Source organism: Colias croceus, chromosome 11 (genome assembly GCF_905220415.1).
Source record: "Colias croceus chromosome 11, ilColCroc2.1".
NCBI lineage: Eukaryota > Metazoa > Arthropoda > Insecta > Lepidoptera > Pieridae > Colias > Colias croceus.
Window position 1 is genome coordinate 6,086,144 of NC_059547.1, and position 14,927 is coordinate 6,101,070.

The window sequence follows — 14,927 nt, forward strand, 5'->3', positions numbered from 1 at the left end:
AACTTAATTTATCAAGTAAAGCTTTATTTAGACAATACAATCTTATAATACTCACAATTGTTTTTCACTCATGTTAAAGTATGTTGGAAGAAATGGTGGGTATGTTACATCTGGTTTGGATTGCGGGTCGACAAGACATCGTATTAGTATTAAAAATAGAGAAAATATTACAGGTGACGATATTTCGAAAGCCGTTTGCCATTTATGCCTTCGTTGAAGCAGAAAATTTTTCCAAATAAGCAGTTTTAATTTCTCAAATGAAGACATTTTGTTTGTAGCTGAAAAAAGCGCAACTATAAATAATAAAATAAATTATTAATAATATAAACGCGCAAAAATCGGTATTTATATCAATTATATTATTCAAATCTTGCGGTTTAAATCAGCGGTAAATTGTTGCAATATAAAAAATCATACTGTAAATAAAGAAAAGTGTAGTATAATAGTACATATTCATCTTTTCGTCGTAAACTAAAAATTAATATAATATTTACCTATTAAACATTGCACAGTAATACACTAAGAACATTCCACTGTTTCCCAGCTTAGCACAAAAACACACACACCATCACGACAGTACACAAACCGCACTTGTAAAATATTATCAATAATTTATTTTAAATTGCGTCTCCGCGAATTTCTTGGGAAATTCGAAGATCTGTCACAAATTGCCAATTGAGTCCGAAAATTATAAAACGACCCCCTCCTTAGCCTGTCATGCATGAACTGTCAAAAATTTTGCCTTTTGGGACTAATTAAATTTGTTTTTAATCTACCTCGAACATGCGAATACATGGCTTTTTGTACATATTATGTAAATAAATATCTTTCTATTACGTCCTTATTAGGTACGTCCGAGGTTGAAATAAATGAAAACCCTCATTTAGCGATAAAATAGATCGCAATGCGATAGTTATTGTTACAGTAATTTAAGCTCCACATCGCGAAATTCATGTTATAGCTCCAATGAAAATATTTACGACGCGTTGTGGTAATGAAGCTAAGTGCGCCCATCATAGAACTTAGTTTTAGATCTAATTAATAACATAAATACTTAGGTTGTTTATCTTTTTACTAACAAATGGACTTGCGATAACCAAATTTTAAGCTAATTAAATAAAGAATACCATGGAACTGTCATTGGTTTATCATAACGTAACCCACAGTTTTTTTCCCTACTTGAAACAATTTTTTTTTTCGATATATAGATATAATATTGTATTTGTTTTCTCGCTATTTGAAATATCCATAAATATTTAGGATTTATGAGCTCAAAACTTAGTATTTAAAAAAAATATATTACCGTAACGTATTGTAATATAAATTTTAGTAGCATTCATTGTAAACATTCAATATGTCTATGAAAATTTAATTCCATTCAGTTTCAGTCAAGTTTCAGTTGGTTTCAGTTCTGTGGTTTCAGTGGGTTTCAGTCAGTCACGTTTCAGTGCTAGACTGTGGTGCTAGAATACGTTATGTCGTTTCTAAAAAGCCAAGTATCAGATTAACCATAGACAATAGTAGTAATTAGACAATTGGCATTTGGCAATGGTCCTTATGTCAGAAGAGTCGAACATAGAAACATATCAATGTTTTCTAATTAATTTCTTATTTCTTTATCAAATCACTTTTCTAAATCAATGTTATAGTTTTTAAACTCATATTTACTATGTCTATAAGTAATTTGTCATCAGTTTTAAAATCATGTTCCGAGAGTGAATTGATAAATGAAGTCACGGAAACGAATATGACATCAAAACAGGTGGAAGGATCCCGATTAAAACGTACTTTTACTCTACCTCGCAATCCATTTGGTACAACAAAACCTAGTTCCAGTAAAAATAAAAGCAATGATAGTGACAATAAGCCATCAAGTGCAATTCCTGTGGTTGCAACGACGCCAAAAGATGAGGGTGGGCTAGAAAGGAAGTTGTTTAGAAGGCCATCATGGAAGATATTTTTAAATAAAATCGCCCAGCATATGAGTACTGTAAACACGACTGTAGTAAGTCATGTGATATTTATTTGTTTATTTTGTGAGGTATTTCATAAGACTTATTGTTAATATTGATGCAGGTTAAATCTGGGCAAGCTGTCGTGAATACCGATAGAGTTCCATGCAGTGGTGAACCACCGTGGCCGCCAGGTACCACCCCAGCAGCTACTGGTATCAAAAACCATGGCAATACATGCTATATGAATGCAGTTTTGCAATGCCTTTCCCACACTGATGTCATAGCGGAGTATTTTGTTCTTGATCTTTACAAAGTGAGTTTGTCTCAGACTTTATTTTTGTATCAGAAGTAGTAAATAAAATTGGTTCTGATAGGTTAACTTCAGCTTATTTCTTTATTAGTTATTTGCAGTAGTATATTGCATCATTAATGACCAACAAAAATTTCCTCATTCTTAGCTATTGTTTTGCTAATTATTTACATTCTGTTATTTAAAGAATGTATTTTTTTCATCTTCCTCCTTGTTAATCTTTTTTTAATTCCTTACATTTTTATAGTATCATTTAATAAATTAAGTGATATATTTCATGATATTGTCGCATGTACAGGTGGATTTGCAAAAAAGAAATAAAATCAATTCAAGAAAATATGGGACCAGAGGAGAAGTGACTGAGCAATTAGCAACATTGCTTAAAGCATTGTGGTCATGTCGCTATGTACCAGATATGAGTATCGCTTTCAAGGTATAACACAAAACTTCATCACTACATAGTATAAAACCAAGTCGCTGTCTGTCCATTATTAAATCTTTAATTATACATTTATACATTAGATATTGATACATTTTATTATATAGAGTGTTTCTCCAGGAAGATTTTAGTGTAAAATTTAATAGGTTTTAAGATAAAACGAGCCTAGCCGAAGGTGGAAAGTTAATTTCACTATAAAAGATGAAATTTATATATATTAATTAAAATTTTCGTTTCCTAGCCTTATTATAATATTTAGTATCTGCTTTGCTGATTAACATTAGTATTCATTATATTATAATGGTCAAAGTTAAATTGAAATACGACATAGTAATAGTGAACTTTGTGAATATATTTTAGCATAGGCTTTTTTTTCCTTCATACAAATTTTTTTTTTAATATTACCTACATTACATTGAGATATTGTTATTGTTTATGTAAGAATATTGACTTATAATTACTGATAAACTCATTATTAAATACCACTAATTGCATAAAATAGTAGGTAAATACCCAAAATAATGATAAATTAAAAGTAATTGTCAAATATTTGTAATTGCTTACCTAATTAATAATTAATTGCAGATTAAACGGCAAAAAAAAAAAAAAAAAAAATTAATAATTAAAGGATAGTTTAACTGTGCTAGTATGTATAGTAACAACATTTTAAAGACAATATGCTTTAAAAAAATGGATGGTTCCCAAATTATAAAGAAGACTTAGTATAAAATGCATATACTTACTGTTCCTAATAAATATGAATATTCATTATGTTTATTCTTACAGGCAGCTGTTGAGAGACATGGCACTCAGTATAGAGGAAATAGTCAACATGATGCCCAAGAATTTCTATTTTGGTTACTAGATAAAGTTCACGAAGATTTAAATACAGCTACCAAGAAAAAATATAAAACTATAAAAGTAAGAAAAATGCTTAAAAGATGTTATATGTGTGAAGAATATGTTACGATTTTTACATAAAAATTTATTATTTTAGAATACTGTTGGAAAGTCTGATGAGGTTGTTGCAGCTGAAACGTTAGCCAATCATGCGCGACGTAATAGTTCCTTTGTACAGGCAGTTTTTCAAGCTCAATACAGGTATTGTGTCGATTTTATACATACAATACATGCAAATTGAACTGAATTGAATTCTTATTAAACTGTTTTCAGCTTTGATGGTTTTTTGGTTTTCCAAGAAATATTATGAATTTCGAAAACTAATTTCTCTTATAAATGGAATTGTTAAAGTAATAACCTTTCATAATTGGTGAACAATATGCAATTTCGTTTTTAGGTCAGCATTGACATGTGCAAAGTGTGAACGGACCTCATGCACATTTGATCCGTTTCATTGTGTCAGCGTACAACTACCTACACGACCAGTCACAGTGCAACCCTCACCTCTGCCTGTTAATGTAAGTTTTTTTATTGAAATTATAAATATATATCATGACATTTGATGATATGGTTTGTTGGATGGGTAAAATATTCATTTTTATTACCTGTTTAGAAAATTTAAATTTAATTAAGTATTTACTTTGCGAATTAATGTTGTATTTTCAGAAAATAATACTTATTAATTAGAAATAATATAATATTATATAATAAATGAAGTCAATTGCCACTAAACAATTTGTTACTCATCAAGATACTTATCTGACATGTTTGCAGTGACCAAAATGTAGGGTAATATAAAATAAATAACACAAAGAATCATTGGCCATTCTGTTGATAAGTCTTTATTTTCGTGTTATAACTAAAAAAAATACACCAATTTTTATATTCATACGTTATTGCTCTGACATAACTTAACTAGGAACTTAATCTAATTATAAATTCAAACAAATAATTATATAATTATCTTTAGTTGAAATTTTTATTGAAATTATCTTCGCAGGTTGTGTACGTGAACCAACAACCACGGCAAGTGCGTATCGGTGTGGAGCTGCCGACGAGTGCAACAATGGATGATTTGAGGAACTCGCTGCATTCTGATACTGGCATAGATAAGGATCACATAATACTCGCTGAAATTAATGAAACTGGTATTTTCATTCAAGATCAATTTCATTTTGTTTATTATAATAAATTTGTAAAAGTTAACATTTTAGTAACGTAATAAATTTAAAATAAAAGTATGCATGAATTTATCACAAGGTATTTAAAAAAAAGCTTTCTTGCTACACAACTTTCTCACTCTTAATTGTCAGTGAATTCACTCTTGTTTCATAAAAAATTATGGTTTTAAAAATCGCTATTTGTAAGTCTACTACTATTCAATATTTTGTAATATTTTGTATCATTGATATGCTCTTCTCCAAAAAATTAAACTGGCAATATTAATTCTTTTTTATTTGTTTTGGCAGATTATGACAATAAGAAATATTGGAATTAATATCAGATATGTATACACTTGATTCACATTCACAGGTTGGTGCAACGCTCGCAGTGGATGGGAAGTAGCGGGAATTGACTTTGGCGCATTATACTGTATGGAGGCCCCACCGTTACTGCAGACTCCGACTACACCATACCTTCTAATTCTATGGGTCAATTTGTTGGAAGGCGAGCGTTTTGGTAAGATAATATTTTATTTAACATGTTTTAATTATGATTATTTATTTGTAAATTATAATTAATTAAACTGTTTTCCGGTCAAAATTGTTAATAATATTTTTTTTGATGTTGCTTATAAATATATTGTAAGAGTCCCAATTTTTGACTAATAAATAATCTATGAGTAACAAATTTAATTCAATTGAAGTAAAAAATTATTAGTAATAGCGGTTCGCCCTGTCTTCGCCTCTGGTATACATCCTCTACTATACTCTCCATAAGAACCATCCTCGTAATATTCATAATAATTATCCTATTGTCATAGTGCTCTACCATCCTCTGATTTTTAATAATATTTGAAAAGGTTCGCCGTACGCGATGCAAGTGCCCCGCGAGATCTCGTATCAAGACCTACAGAAGCTGATGCTCAAGGAAATGTGTCAAGTGGTAGCTGAGAGAGTGCTGGAGACTGCGCAGGGTTCGGATATATTCAAGGCGAGGATCGCTGAGGCTCACCGTCCTAGAGATCCAGCTTATTTGTTGCCTGAGGTAGGCGTTTACTTATTTATTTTCATTAAGAAATTAGTAATAATATTGGTTAAGTAATAATATTGGTGCATGATTCTGCACATAAATATTGTGTTCTTTCAATTCCATATTACCCTTTTTTGTTTGTGACTGTACAGTATGTACTGAGTATACGCAATGTATAACGTGTGACATGGTTAATTTATTAGTTTCTTTAGATAATCCGTTGGCGTAAGTTGTTCCTAAATATATTAATGATCATGCCTTGAGTTTATACCTGAAAATAATTGTGATAAATATTATCAACTTCGTTAAATTTATTAAATGTTGTCTCAGTTGCCACATCCATTGTTCGCGCTGGACGTAGAGCAGGCGTTGTGCGCGCACGACAAGTACCCACATCTCAGACTTGAACTGCTCTGGGATCCCGTTCATCGAGATAGGTGAGTCTTATAAAGTTCTGCACCAATATATTATATGAAAATTTTATTAAAAAAAAAATTGCGGGCAAATCAAGTGTTCAATTGAATAGTGTTAATATTATAAAAAAGTCACGAGAAGAACCGCGGGTCAAACCGCGGTTCAGAAAGTACAGATTCACCTTTTACTCGGTATCTAAAGCTACTGCGTAGAGATATTTTATATTGTAAATGTCAAAGATTGTGAGGACGAATGTATGTGTGTTTGTTATTATCACGAAATAACTTCTGCCGGCCTAGCATGCGCGCCAAGACTATATTATCTCGCGCGAGAGAGACAAAGCTTTTTTGAAATCAATCTTTATTTCGACATTGTTAACGTTTGCGTCACGGTCGATACATTTCTCGTCGTAGAGTCCGTCCGCTGTCTACGTGACGAAGCGACGTTGCCAAACCGCTTTAGTTTATTCAATTCTTTGTTGAAGAAGATTTACACTGTCAAAATTATGATGAAAATATGACAAAATATAAAGTAAGCAAACTAATTTAAAATTTCCAATAAATACATAAAATATTCGTCTATAATACATAAAATATAAGTCGTCATTAGATTTTAAACCAAAATGCTTTTTTTTCTCTGATTCAGAAAAAAATATTTACTAGTATTCTGTATAATTATAAAGTATCAGAGACTAGAAATTTTGTCGTGGCTCGCATGCTATGCTGGCAGGAAGGATTTGGATGAAGTTTTACAGGAATTTACTGAATTTTGATAGCACATAGAAATACTTTTTCCCGCGAGTGAAACTGCGCGGCACAGCTAGTATAAATATAAATATGAATGTATTGCTACAGTATGACTGACTGACCGGTTGGCTTGGTTGGTAGTGGCCTTGCCTTCCAAGCCAGAGGTCGTGGGTTCGATACCCACCCGGGGAAAATATTTGTGTGATGAACATAGATGTTTGCTTCCGTGTCTGGGTGTTAATTATCAATATAAGTATTTATTTAAAATTATATATGTATGTTTATCAGCCATCTGGCTTCCATAACACAAGCGAAAGCTTAGTATGGGATCAGGGGGGTTAGACAAGTGGCTTTCTATTAGCGTAACGTTTAATAGAATAGATTATGAATGTATGAGATTGACGTAAGCTGGAGATACGTTTATCTGCAACTTATGTCAATCTCATACATTCATAATCTATTCTATCAAACTTTACGCTAATACAAGTGATAACTGCGTTAAAAACAACCGACTTCAAACTTGCACTTGCAAAATTTACAAATACCTACAGACAAAAATGCTCATAAAATAAAAACTACTGGGCCTATCCGAATAAAATTTTTATGGGACCAATTCGACACCATCCCGCATCGAACAAAAAAAGAATCACGTAAATCGGTTCAGAAACCTCGGAGTAATCGGTGTACATACATAAAAAAAAAAAAAAAAAAAATATACCGGCCGAATTGATAACCTCCTCCTTTTTTTTGAAGTCGGTTAAGAAAGCCACTTGTCTAGGGGGGCTGATCGTGGCGTGTGTGAAAGTTGTCCTGAAATATAAATTGATGTAGTATAATACGCGAGTGGGGCGAGGCGTGCGAGGTGCACGTGTCGGCGGCGGGCGCGGCGGCGCCGCTCACGCTGCACGCCTGCCTCGCGCACTACACGCGCGCAGAGCACCTCGCGCAGGAGGACGCCTGGCGGTGAGTGGGGGCACATCATATACAGGGTGTAATCGTTAAGTGTGCACAGGCGATTCTTCCGTAACTATTACAGATATCGAAAAACTTTAAACTGATATCGAAAGTACTTAACCTAATGAGTAAAATGGCCATAATAAATTTTTAAAAATAAAACAAGAAATATCTAAAAAAATAACTTTAAACCCTCCCATACATTTAATATGAGATATGGGTGATTATACAAAAATGGGGTAACTTTTAAGGATATTTTGTTTACTATATTTTTTATATCAGATTATTACAAATTAGGGTGTATGTGATAGCTAATCTAATGAATATATTGTTCCAAATCGGGCCAGCCACTTTTTTAAGTAGATTGTGAGATATTTAAAATTTTCTGGATTTGGCCTCCAGGGGACTGACAAGGCTAACATAGTACTGATAAAAACACAATTTTGTAATATTCTTAAAGAAATTCAATGAAAATTACTACAAATCTCTCAGTTTTATTAATAGCACATGTCTTTTAAGTATTAAAATCACTTAGTTACATTTAAAAATGATAATTTATAATATATTGTGATACTAGGAAAAAATAATGTCTCAATTTTCAAAACAACCTTCTGACATTTAACGCAATGTGAATATTCTTACTCTCTTACTTAACTTACTACTTTGACTTAGTTTTACTTAATATTTCAAGTAATTCACAAACAATAGAAACAAAAAAACGGCCAAGTGCGAGTTGGACTCCTAACAAACCTATTTTTTATTATGTTTGTAACTTAAAATTTACACTTTTAGCAATTTTTCCTTTATTTGTGTTATAAGACGTTGCTTTTTACCATATTTTAAGACTGTATACACGGCAAGCATCCTGTGTATTTTTTTATTCCCTTGCGAATATTTAATTTTGCGGAAATTTGCAGTATTCACGGATGTAGGTATCTTTTAATTGCGTTGCGTTATAAGTTTCATTTTTTTACAGCCCCAAGGGTTCTTAATGTTGAGTATTCAATATAAATTTCAGATTGATACCTCCACGAGCTTCAAAAAAACGTCTTAACAGACAAACGGACAACAAAGTGATCCTATAAGGGTTCTGTTTTTTCCTTTTGAGGTTCGGAGCCCTAAAAATCTAACATTATTTATGTTAAAAGTACTAATTTTCATAAAATGGTTCATGGTTTTTAACCAAAGGCTTGAATGAAAGTCTCATCTGAGTTTTCATAAGAGCCTTTTGACATTTTTATAATGTTATTAAAATAATTAACTTTTATGTTATTTTGAGTTAATTTTACTTCACAATATTAAACGTTTACGTATTTATCTAATAAATACATATAACAAGCTATGCCCTGAAAGCATCAAAATCAATAATTAAAATAAAATAAGATCTTTTAAATAAAATTATTAGTAGTTTGTTTCAATAGTTCTTTTCTTTGCTACTCTTTTTTAAATGTTTCTTCCCTAGTCAAATTCAGTTTCTTTTAGCGTGGCGCATGATGTTTTAAACTGAAATATCAAATAGAAATGCTTATACCAATAGCAATCAAGATAAAAGTTCTCAAAAACGATAGAATCATCAGTACTATGGGGTCGCGTCAGTCCACTGGCGCGATATCTGACATAGGACTGATGCCAGCGGATTGATAAAAAGGGACTTAATATGAGATTATAATCACAAATTATGTTTTTTTGCCTTATTTCTAATATCAACAAACTATATTTTTACAAATCATACTTAACCATGTATGAATGAAAATAAAAATCAGTTTAACAATAAAATAACGACTCACCATAGGACTGAAATGTTGACTGGCGCAGCACGAATTTAGAGGACAAACACAACCCTAGCGCTGGTACAGTTATGACGGCCATCAAAATATGGGATGCACAAGTAACTTCATTACCAACATTAATATTTAGACAGGGATTTGACCTCGATTTGGTGATATTTAGCGAGAATTTCAAATTTAAAAAACACACAACGGACTGACCAATAAAAACGATGACAAAGTTTATTTTTATATTTTAAATAAAATGTTAAACATTTCGTTATGAAAGTTATACTATATTATACTATGTATATCAAAGATTGTCCTGAATTAGTAAGTTTTCTCTAATCAATGATAATGTTTATAAAATAGTCACTTGATTGTTGGTTTTCGGAGTTGTGACATGCCAAAGTACTGATTATTTAAGTATTAATTTTGTTTTTTTATCAATTTGTATTTTAAATAAAGAAGTGAAAGTGAGTGACCAAATAAAGGACGCTTTATTGTTTTAAAATAGATTGTTATTCGATTAATATATAATTAGACTTTGTATAAATTGGCTGGTGACATTGAGTTACCCCATTTTTGTATAATGACCCATATGAATATCCCATGTACATTTAATATGAAAGATTTTAGCTTTTTCTTTTTTTTTTGGTTTTCTACTTTAATTACTTCGCAAATTTGAAGGGAAGTTCATTTAGAAACTGTAAATAGAGCTCTTCATTGTAATGCACAATGAGGACGACACTTCGAAAATCTGGTATGAATGCAAAATGTATGGGAAGTAAAATGTATGGGAGCGTTTAGTGTAACATTTTTGGACATTTCTCGTTTTATTTTTAAAAAATTATTATGGCCATTTTACTCATTAGGTTAATTAGTACTTTCGATATCAGTTTAAAGTTTTTTGATATCTGCAATAGTTACGGAATAATCACTTGTGCACACTTAACGATTACACCCTGTATAATAATTGTACTACGTAGGTAAGGTTCACTCCCTAACAAAAGTCAACTTTAGCCATAAAAAATGTTCGAATCCATGATATTTTTTTTTCTATGAGAAAATATTTTTACGCGAAATTAACAATTAATTATCTTTAACATTATTTGTGTCGATTTGAAGAATGAAATAATATATTTACGTTTTTTAAATTTTTATTTAGTTCGATTTCCGGTTGAAGCAAGTGAATTTTTGAAAATCTTTGAATGCAGTTATTTTTCTTTTTAAAAATAAAGGAATGTTTCCTTTCAGCAGATATCTCCAGTATTTCAAGTACTTTCCCTCCAGGGCCCATTGAAAATTTCCATACTGTATATGCCGTACCTTATATCTCCCATGTACTCACGCGCGTGGGTGTGCGTATACAGGCGCGTGGATTCATTTTCTGTATGTCACACTGTGCGTGTTTTCTTTAAAAAATATGGTTATACTCACATACGTTAGATCATATTATATTCACCCATTATGCTGCGTGATGCGTAGCCGTGTGCCAAAATCGACTTTTGTATATGAAAAATAAATTACAGCTGATTCTCAGACCTTTCGAATATTCATATAAAACCTAAAAATCCTTCAAGTCGTTTCTGAGTATTATAGTAAGCTTCAATAAATGTGAAAGTGGCAGTTTATAAAATGCATTACCATTATCAGTCCCTCATGTACATAAGTCTTTACTAGTAACGTCACGTAAAGTTGTGGTATGTTGAATTTCAAAACAATCCGTTTACTCGAAATTACTCCACCACAACTACACTTCTTGTAAATATGAATCAGAACTAATCATGGTAATAATACGAGTTACGTAGGTTCAGCCTTCGCTTATTATACTGTTATTACAGAGAACGAAATGCACTCGACATTTATCGCCACTTTATTGAAAATTTATGTTTCATATTTTTGCAACGCTTATTCCAACTAAAGCTAGACCAGTTAATTAATAATGTATTTTAAAACCAGACCACACAGCTTTCAAGCTCAACAGCGTATAATAACCCTTTTTTACTCCGTAATATCACAGTCTAAGCAATTATTTGTCATTATGATCTCTCAATTTCCAACTTAGGTATGAAAATAAAAATTTACGGCGCTTTTTGTGCTTTTAAAGCAATGCCTTAAAATAAAAGTAAACGTTGTTTCTGTTTCAGATGCCCACAATGCCAAAGATACATGCCGGTTGTGAAAACGCTAGGCTTGTGGTCACTTCCAGATATCCTAGTAATACATCTAAAAAGATTTCGGCAGTAAGTACAATATTTTATACGTTACCATTTACTTTCCAAGGATTCTATCGAAATCTTGGTGCTATTGTATTTTAACTTACATTAATTACAATATAAATGTATTATTTACAGACAAGCTAAAGGCCGTACGAGTACAAAACTAACAACAATGGTTGAATTTCCTCTAAACGATTTCGACATGACTCCTCACTTGGTGCGCAGGAACACAACGAGCGTGGAATCACCGGGAAACTCGAGATCGCCGAGACGAAGGCATTCTAAGACGATTGCCAGCCCACAAGAGAATATCTACGACCTTTACGCGATATGCTATCACCATGGCGACGATCTTGAAACCGGTCACTACACGGCGGCTTGCAAAAACCCATACGACAACCATTGGTACAAGTTCGACGATTCTAGAGTCACGCCAGTCAGCGATGAGAACGCACACTGCGAACTCGTCAACAACTCCGCGTACATGCTCTTCTACAAGCGCAAGAAACCGAACGTCGTGCATTCTTGCTCCACGGACGACAACGAACACTGGGCGCTGCGTATGCCGAAGTATGTGAAACCGGCGGGAGAACTGAACGAAATTAGCGAGATCAAAGAAGAAGTAGACGATACAAAATTAGAGGCTCCAAGTCTCGATAAGGGATCTGAATCAGATATCAGCGTGCCCAATCCCTCCCCAGCGAAGAGTATATCCACAATAGATACGATATCTACCTCCAACTCGCCCGTGAAGCAAATCGTGAAGAGCACGACCATAATCCAGTCACCCACACTACAACGGCCGCTGATAGTCGAAGTGAACGGACACGCAACGAACGATGAACTGAGCGACTACGAAAACGAAAGCGGGCCCATAGAGCCGTATATACACAAGGACGTGCACGTTAACCCTAAAATGACGCCCGTGGATACAAGACGACCGAGATCTGTGGACTATCCGATACGATCCAGCACTTCACCTTCCACCAGAGATTCGAATAGAAGCTTCGAGAGCTCGCCACTCGTTGCAAGTATCAATGAAGTGGAATACCATCCCACCACGGAAGACGTCATGCTGTCTATGTTCCAAGAGTCTAAATATATTGTACCGCGACATCATATAAATGGAGAATCTCACAGGACAGGTGAGTTCTTTAGTTATCATCATGAAATTATAGTAAGTACCTATTTAATAGTTAATGTTAATAATATAAAAATTAAAATAATAATAACATGAAGAATTTTGTCAGCATCATTTGGTGAAAAAAAAATTAGTTCTTTTTTGTGCAATTTTGATACAGCATAAATACATACATAATAATAATTTGTCTGCCATAAATTTTATAAAACAAGAGGGTTTTAGTAGATTATCTTAAAGGTACAAGTCCGAGACGGGCCGCAGACCGCAAACTGCAACAGCAAACTGCAAGCGACAGCACTTGTTTCTATGAACATCTATGAAATTGATTCGCGCGCGCGGCAACACTGCTGCCTGCAGACGCAACGCGCAGCGTGCGGCCGCGGCGCGCAGCGACCGCAGACTGCAGTATGCAAATGCCAATTATTGCCATGGCAACTATTTGTTTATTTATATTTTAATTGGTGAATTCTTATGACTTTTGCGTTCTGTGCATTGTGCAGCCACGGCATGCAACCGCAGTTGGAATAGCGACCGCAGGCAGCATTGCGGTAACCGCAGCCGGTAGCCACAGTGTCGCCTGCGGTTGCGGTCTGCGGCCCGTCTCGGACCTTTAATGTCCTTTCGAACAAAAATCTCAAATGTCAAAAGTTTAAAATAAAACATGAATTTGTTTTTAACATTACTATAATTTTTATATACTTTCAGAAAAACCGTCTGTTTGGAAAACTCGAATATCAACGTGAGAACAGCTGAATGGGATCAGCGAGTGCCACACGAATACTTATGCTTTATTTATTGTACAACTGACCTTAGATCTGAGGATTCCGCATAGTTGACAGAGCTATGTTATTGTATGAAATAGATATATACTCAATGTTGTGTTCCCGCGGTGGAATAGGGTTGCTACTTAAATATATTTCGAAACGTATGTTAAACCACGTTTACACGAAACGAGCTTCCTAAATATATTCTTCATGATGTAGTTTTTTTTTATTAATTACATAACGAAACTTATGAGTGTGCTAGTAATATTTTTAAGAGATTTTACTTCAATTTAAATGAAAGCCTAATGAGAACGCAATATTCGTTATTGTTCGTTGCTTGCATGTGTTAGTTTTTCATATGTAGTCGATAAGGCTAAATGTATTTTGTGAAATCAAATATAGATAAACAGCGTAAGAATAAATGTTGTCATTACAATATAATAATTGTGCCTTCGCTCTAGGGAAGTTGTGATTTTAAATATACAACACCTCGACACAATGTTAAGATCTTTCAGTCATAATATGTATATATGATATACAAGTAACTTTTTTAATTAGATCGAGGTTTATTTATAGAGATGTCTCAATGTACTTGCAAATACTTCGATTGTGTATATATGCTGACGTTGCAAAGATTTGATTTAAAATGTAAATACTGTGGCCTTTATACAGTTTTACAAGTAATTGGTCTTGTACCTAATGATATTCTGGGTTGAAGCGTCGACTGTGTAAATATCCAAATTCGCACTAGGTAAGTGGGGTAAGATGTGATGTTTTTAAGTATAACAAAAAATATTTAAAATTGACTTTTTTTTTAAAAGACAATCGAGATAAGGGTAATATAAATAATGTATGTTGTAATGCGAGTGTGCATTGAGCGTTACGGCAATGTTCCACATGACCTGCACATGAATGGTAATTAACATTATTTCTTTAACCATATTACTCTAATTAGTGCAGTTAAACGGTTCTAAAATATAAACAAATTAACAAGTTGCGATTATATTTCTTTATGATTGAATTTTCGCGTTTTTAATTAGTAGTGTTCAGCAAAATTCCTATTTACTAGAAAATTATTTAAAGATTGTTTTTTTTTGTAGAAATGGCTCTGAGTGTTTGTGTT

General features: G+C 33.0%; 2 protein-coding genes across 4 annotated transcripts in view; one reads left to right on the forward strand and one right to left on the reverse strand.

Moving 5' to 3' along the window:
* Positions 1-706, reverse strand: part of LOC123695317 (phospholipid-transporting ATPase ABCA1-like) — a 43,136-nt gene extending 42,430 nt beyond the window's left edge. The window contains exons 1-2 of the mRNA XM_045641131.1: positions 495-706; positions 56-278 (exon numbers count right to left, since the gene is read on the reverse strand). Coding sequence (XP_045497087.1) covers positions 56-267 — 212 coding nt within the window. The 5' untranslated portion in view covers positions 268-278; positions 495-706. The remainder of the gene's footprint in view (positions 1-55; positions 279-494) is intronic.
* An 841-nt stretch (positions 707-1,547) lies between these two features.
* LOC123695321 (ubiquitin carboxyl-terminal hydrolase 31) lies at positions 1,548-14,825 on the forward strand. Of its 3 annotated transcripts, none has more exons than XM_045641137.1 (14): positions 1,548-2,005; positions 2,077-2,268; positions 2,564-2,698; positions 3,491-3,625; positions 3,702-3,805; positions 4,002-4,122; positions 4,605-4,752; positions 5,138-5,284; positions 5,628-5,812; positions 6,128-6,234; positions 7,789-7,920; positions 11,828-11,923; positions 12,035-13,076; positions 13,746-14,825. In XM_045641137.1, exons 1-14 carry the CDS (start codon positions 1,670-1,672, stop codon positions 13,791-13,793), a joined length of 2,928 nt encoding a protein of 975 aa, XP_045497093.1. In that variant the 5' UTR covers positions 1,548-1,669; the 3' UTR covers positions 13,794-14,825. The 3 variants fall into 3 exon arrangements, with proteins under 3 accessions (XP_045497093.1, XP_045497094.1, XP_045497095.1); XM_045641138.1 differs by having other exon boundaries at positions 12,035-13,044; XM_045641139.1 differs by lacking the exon at positions 7,789-7,920.
* Positions 14,826-14,927: the final 102 nt, after the last annotated feature.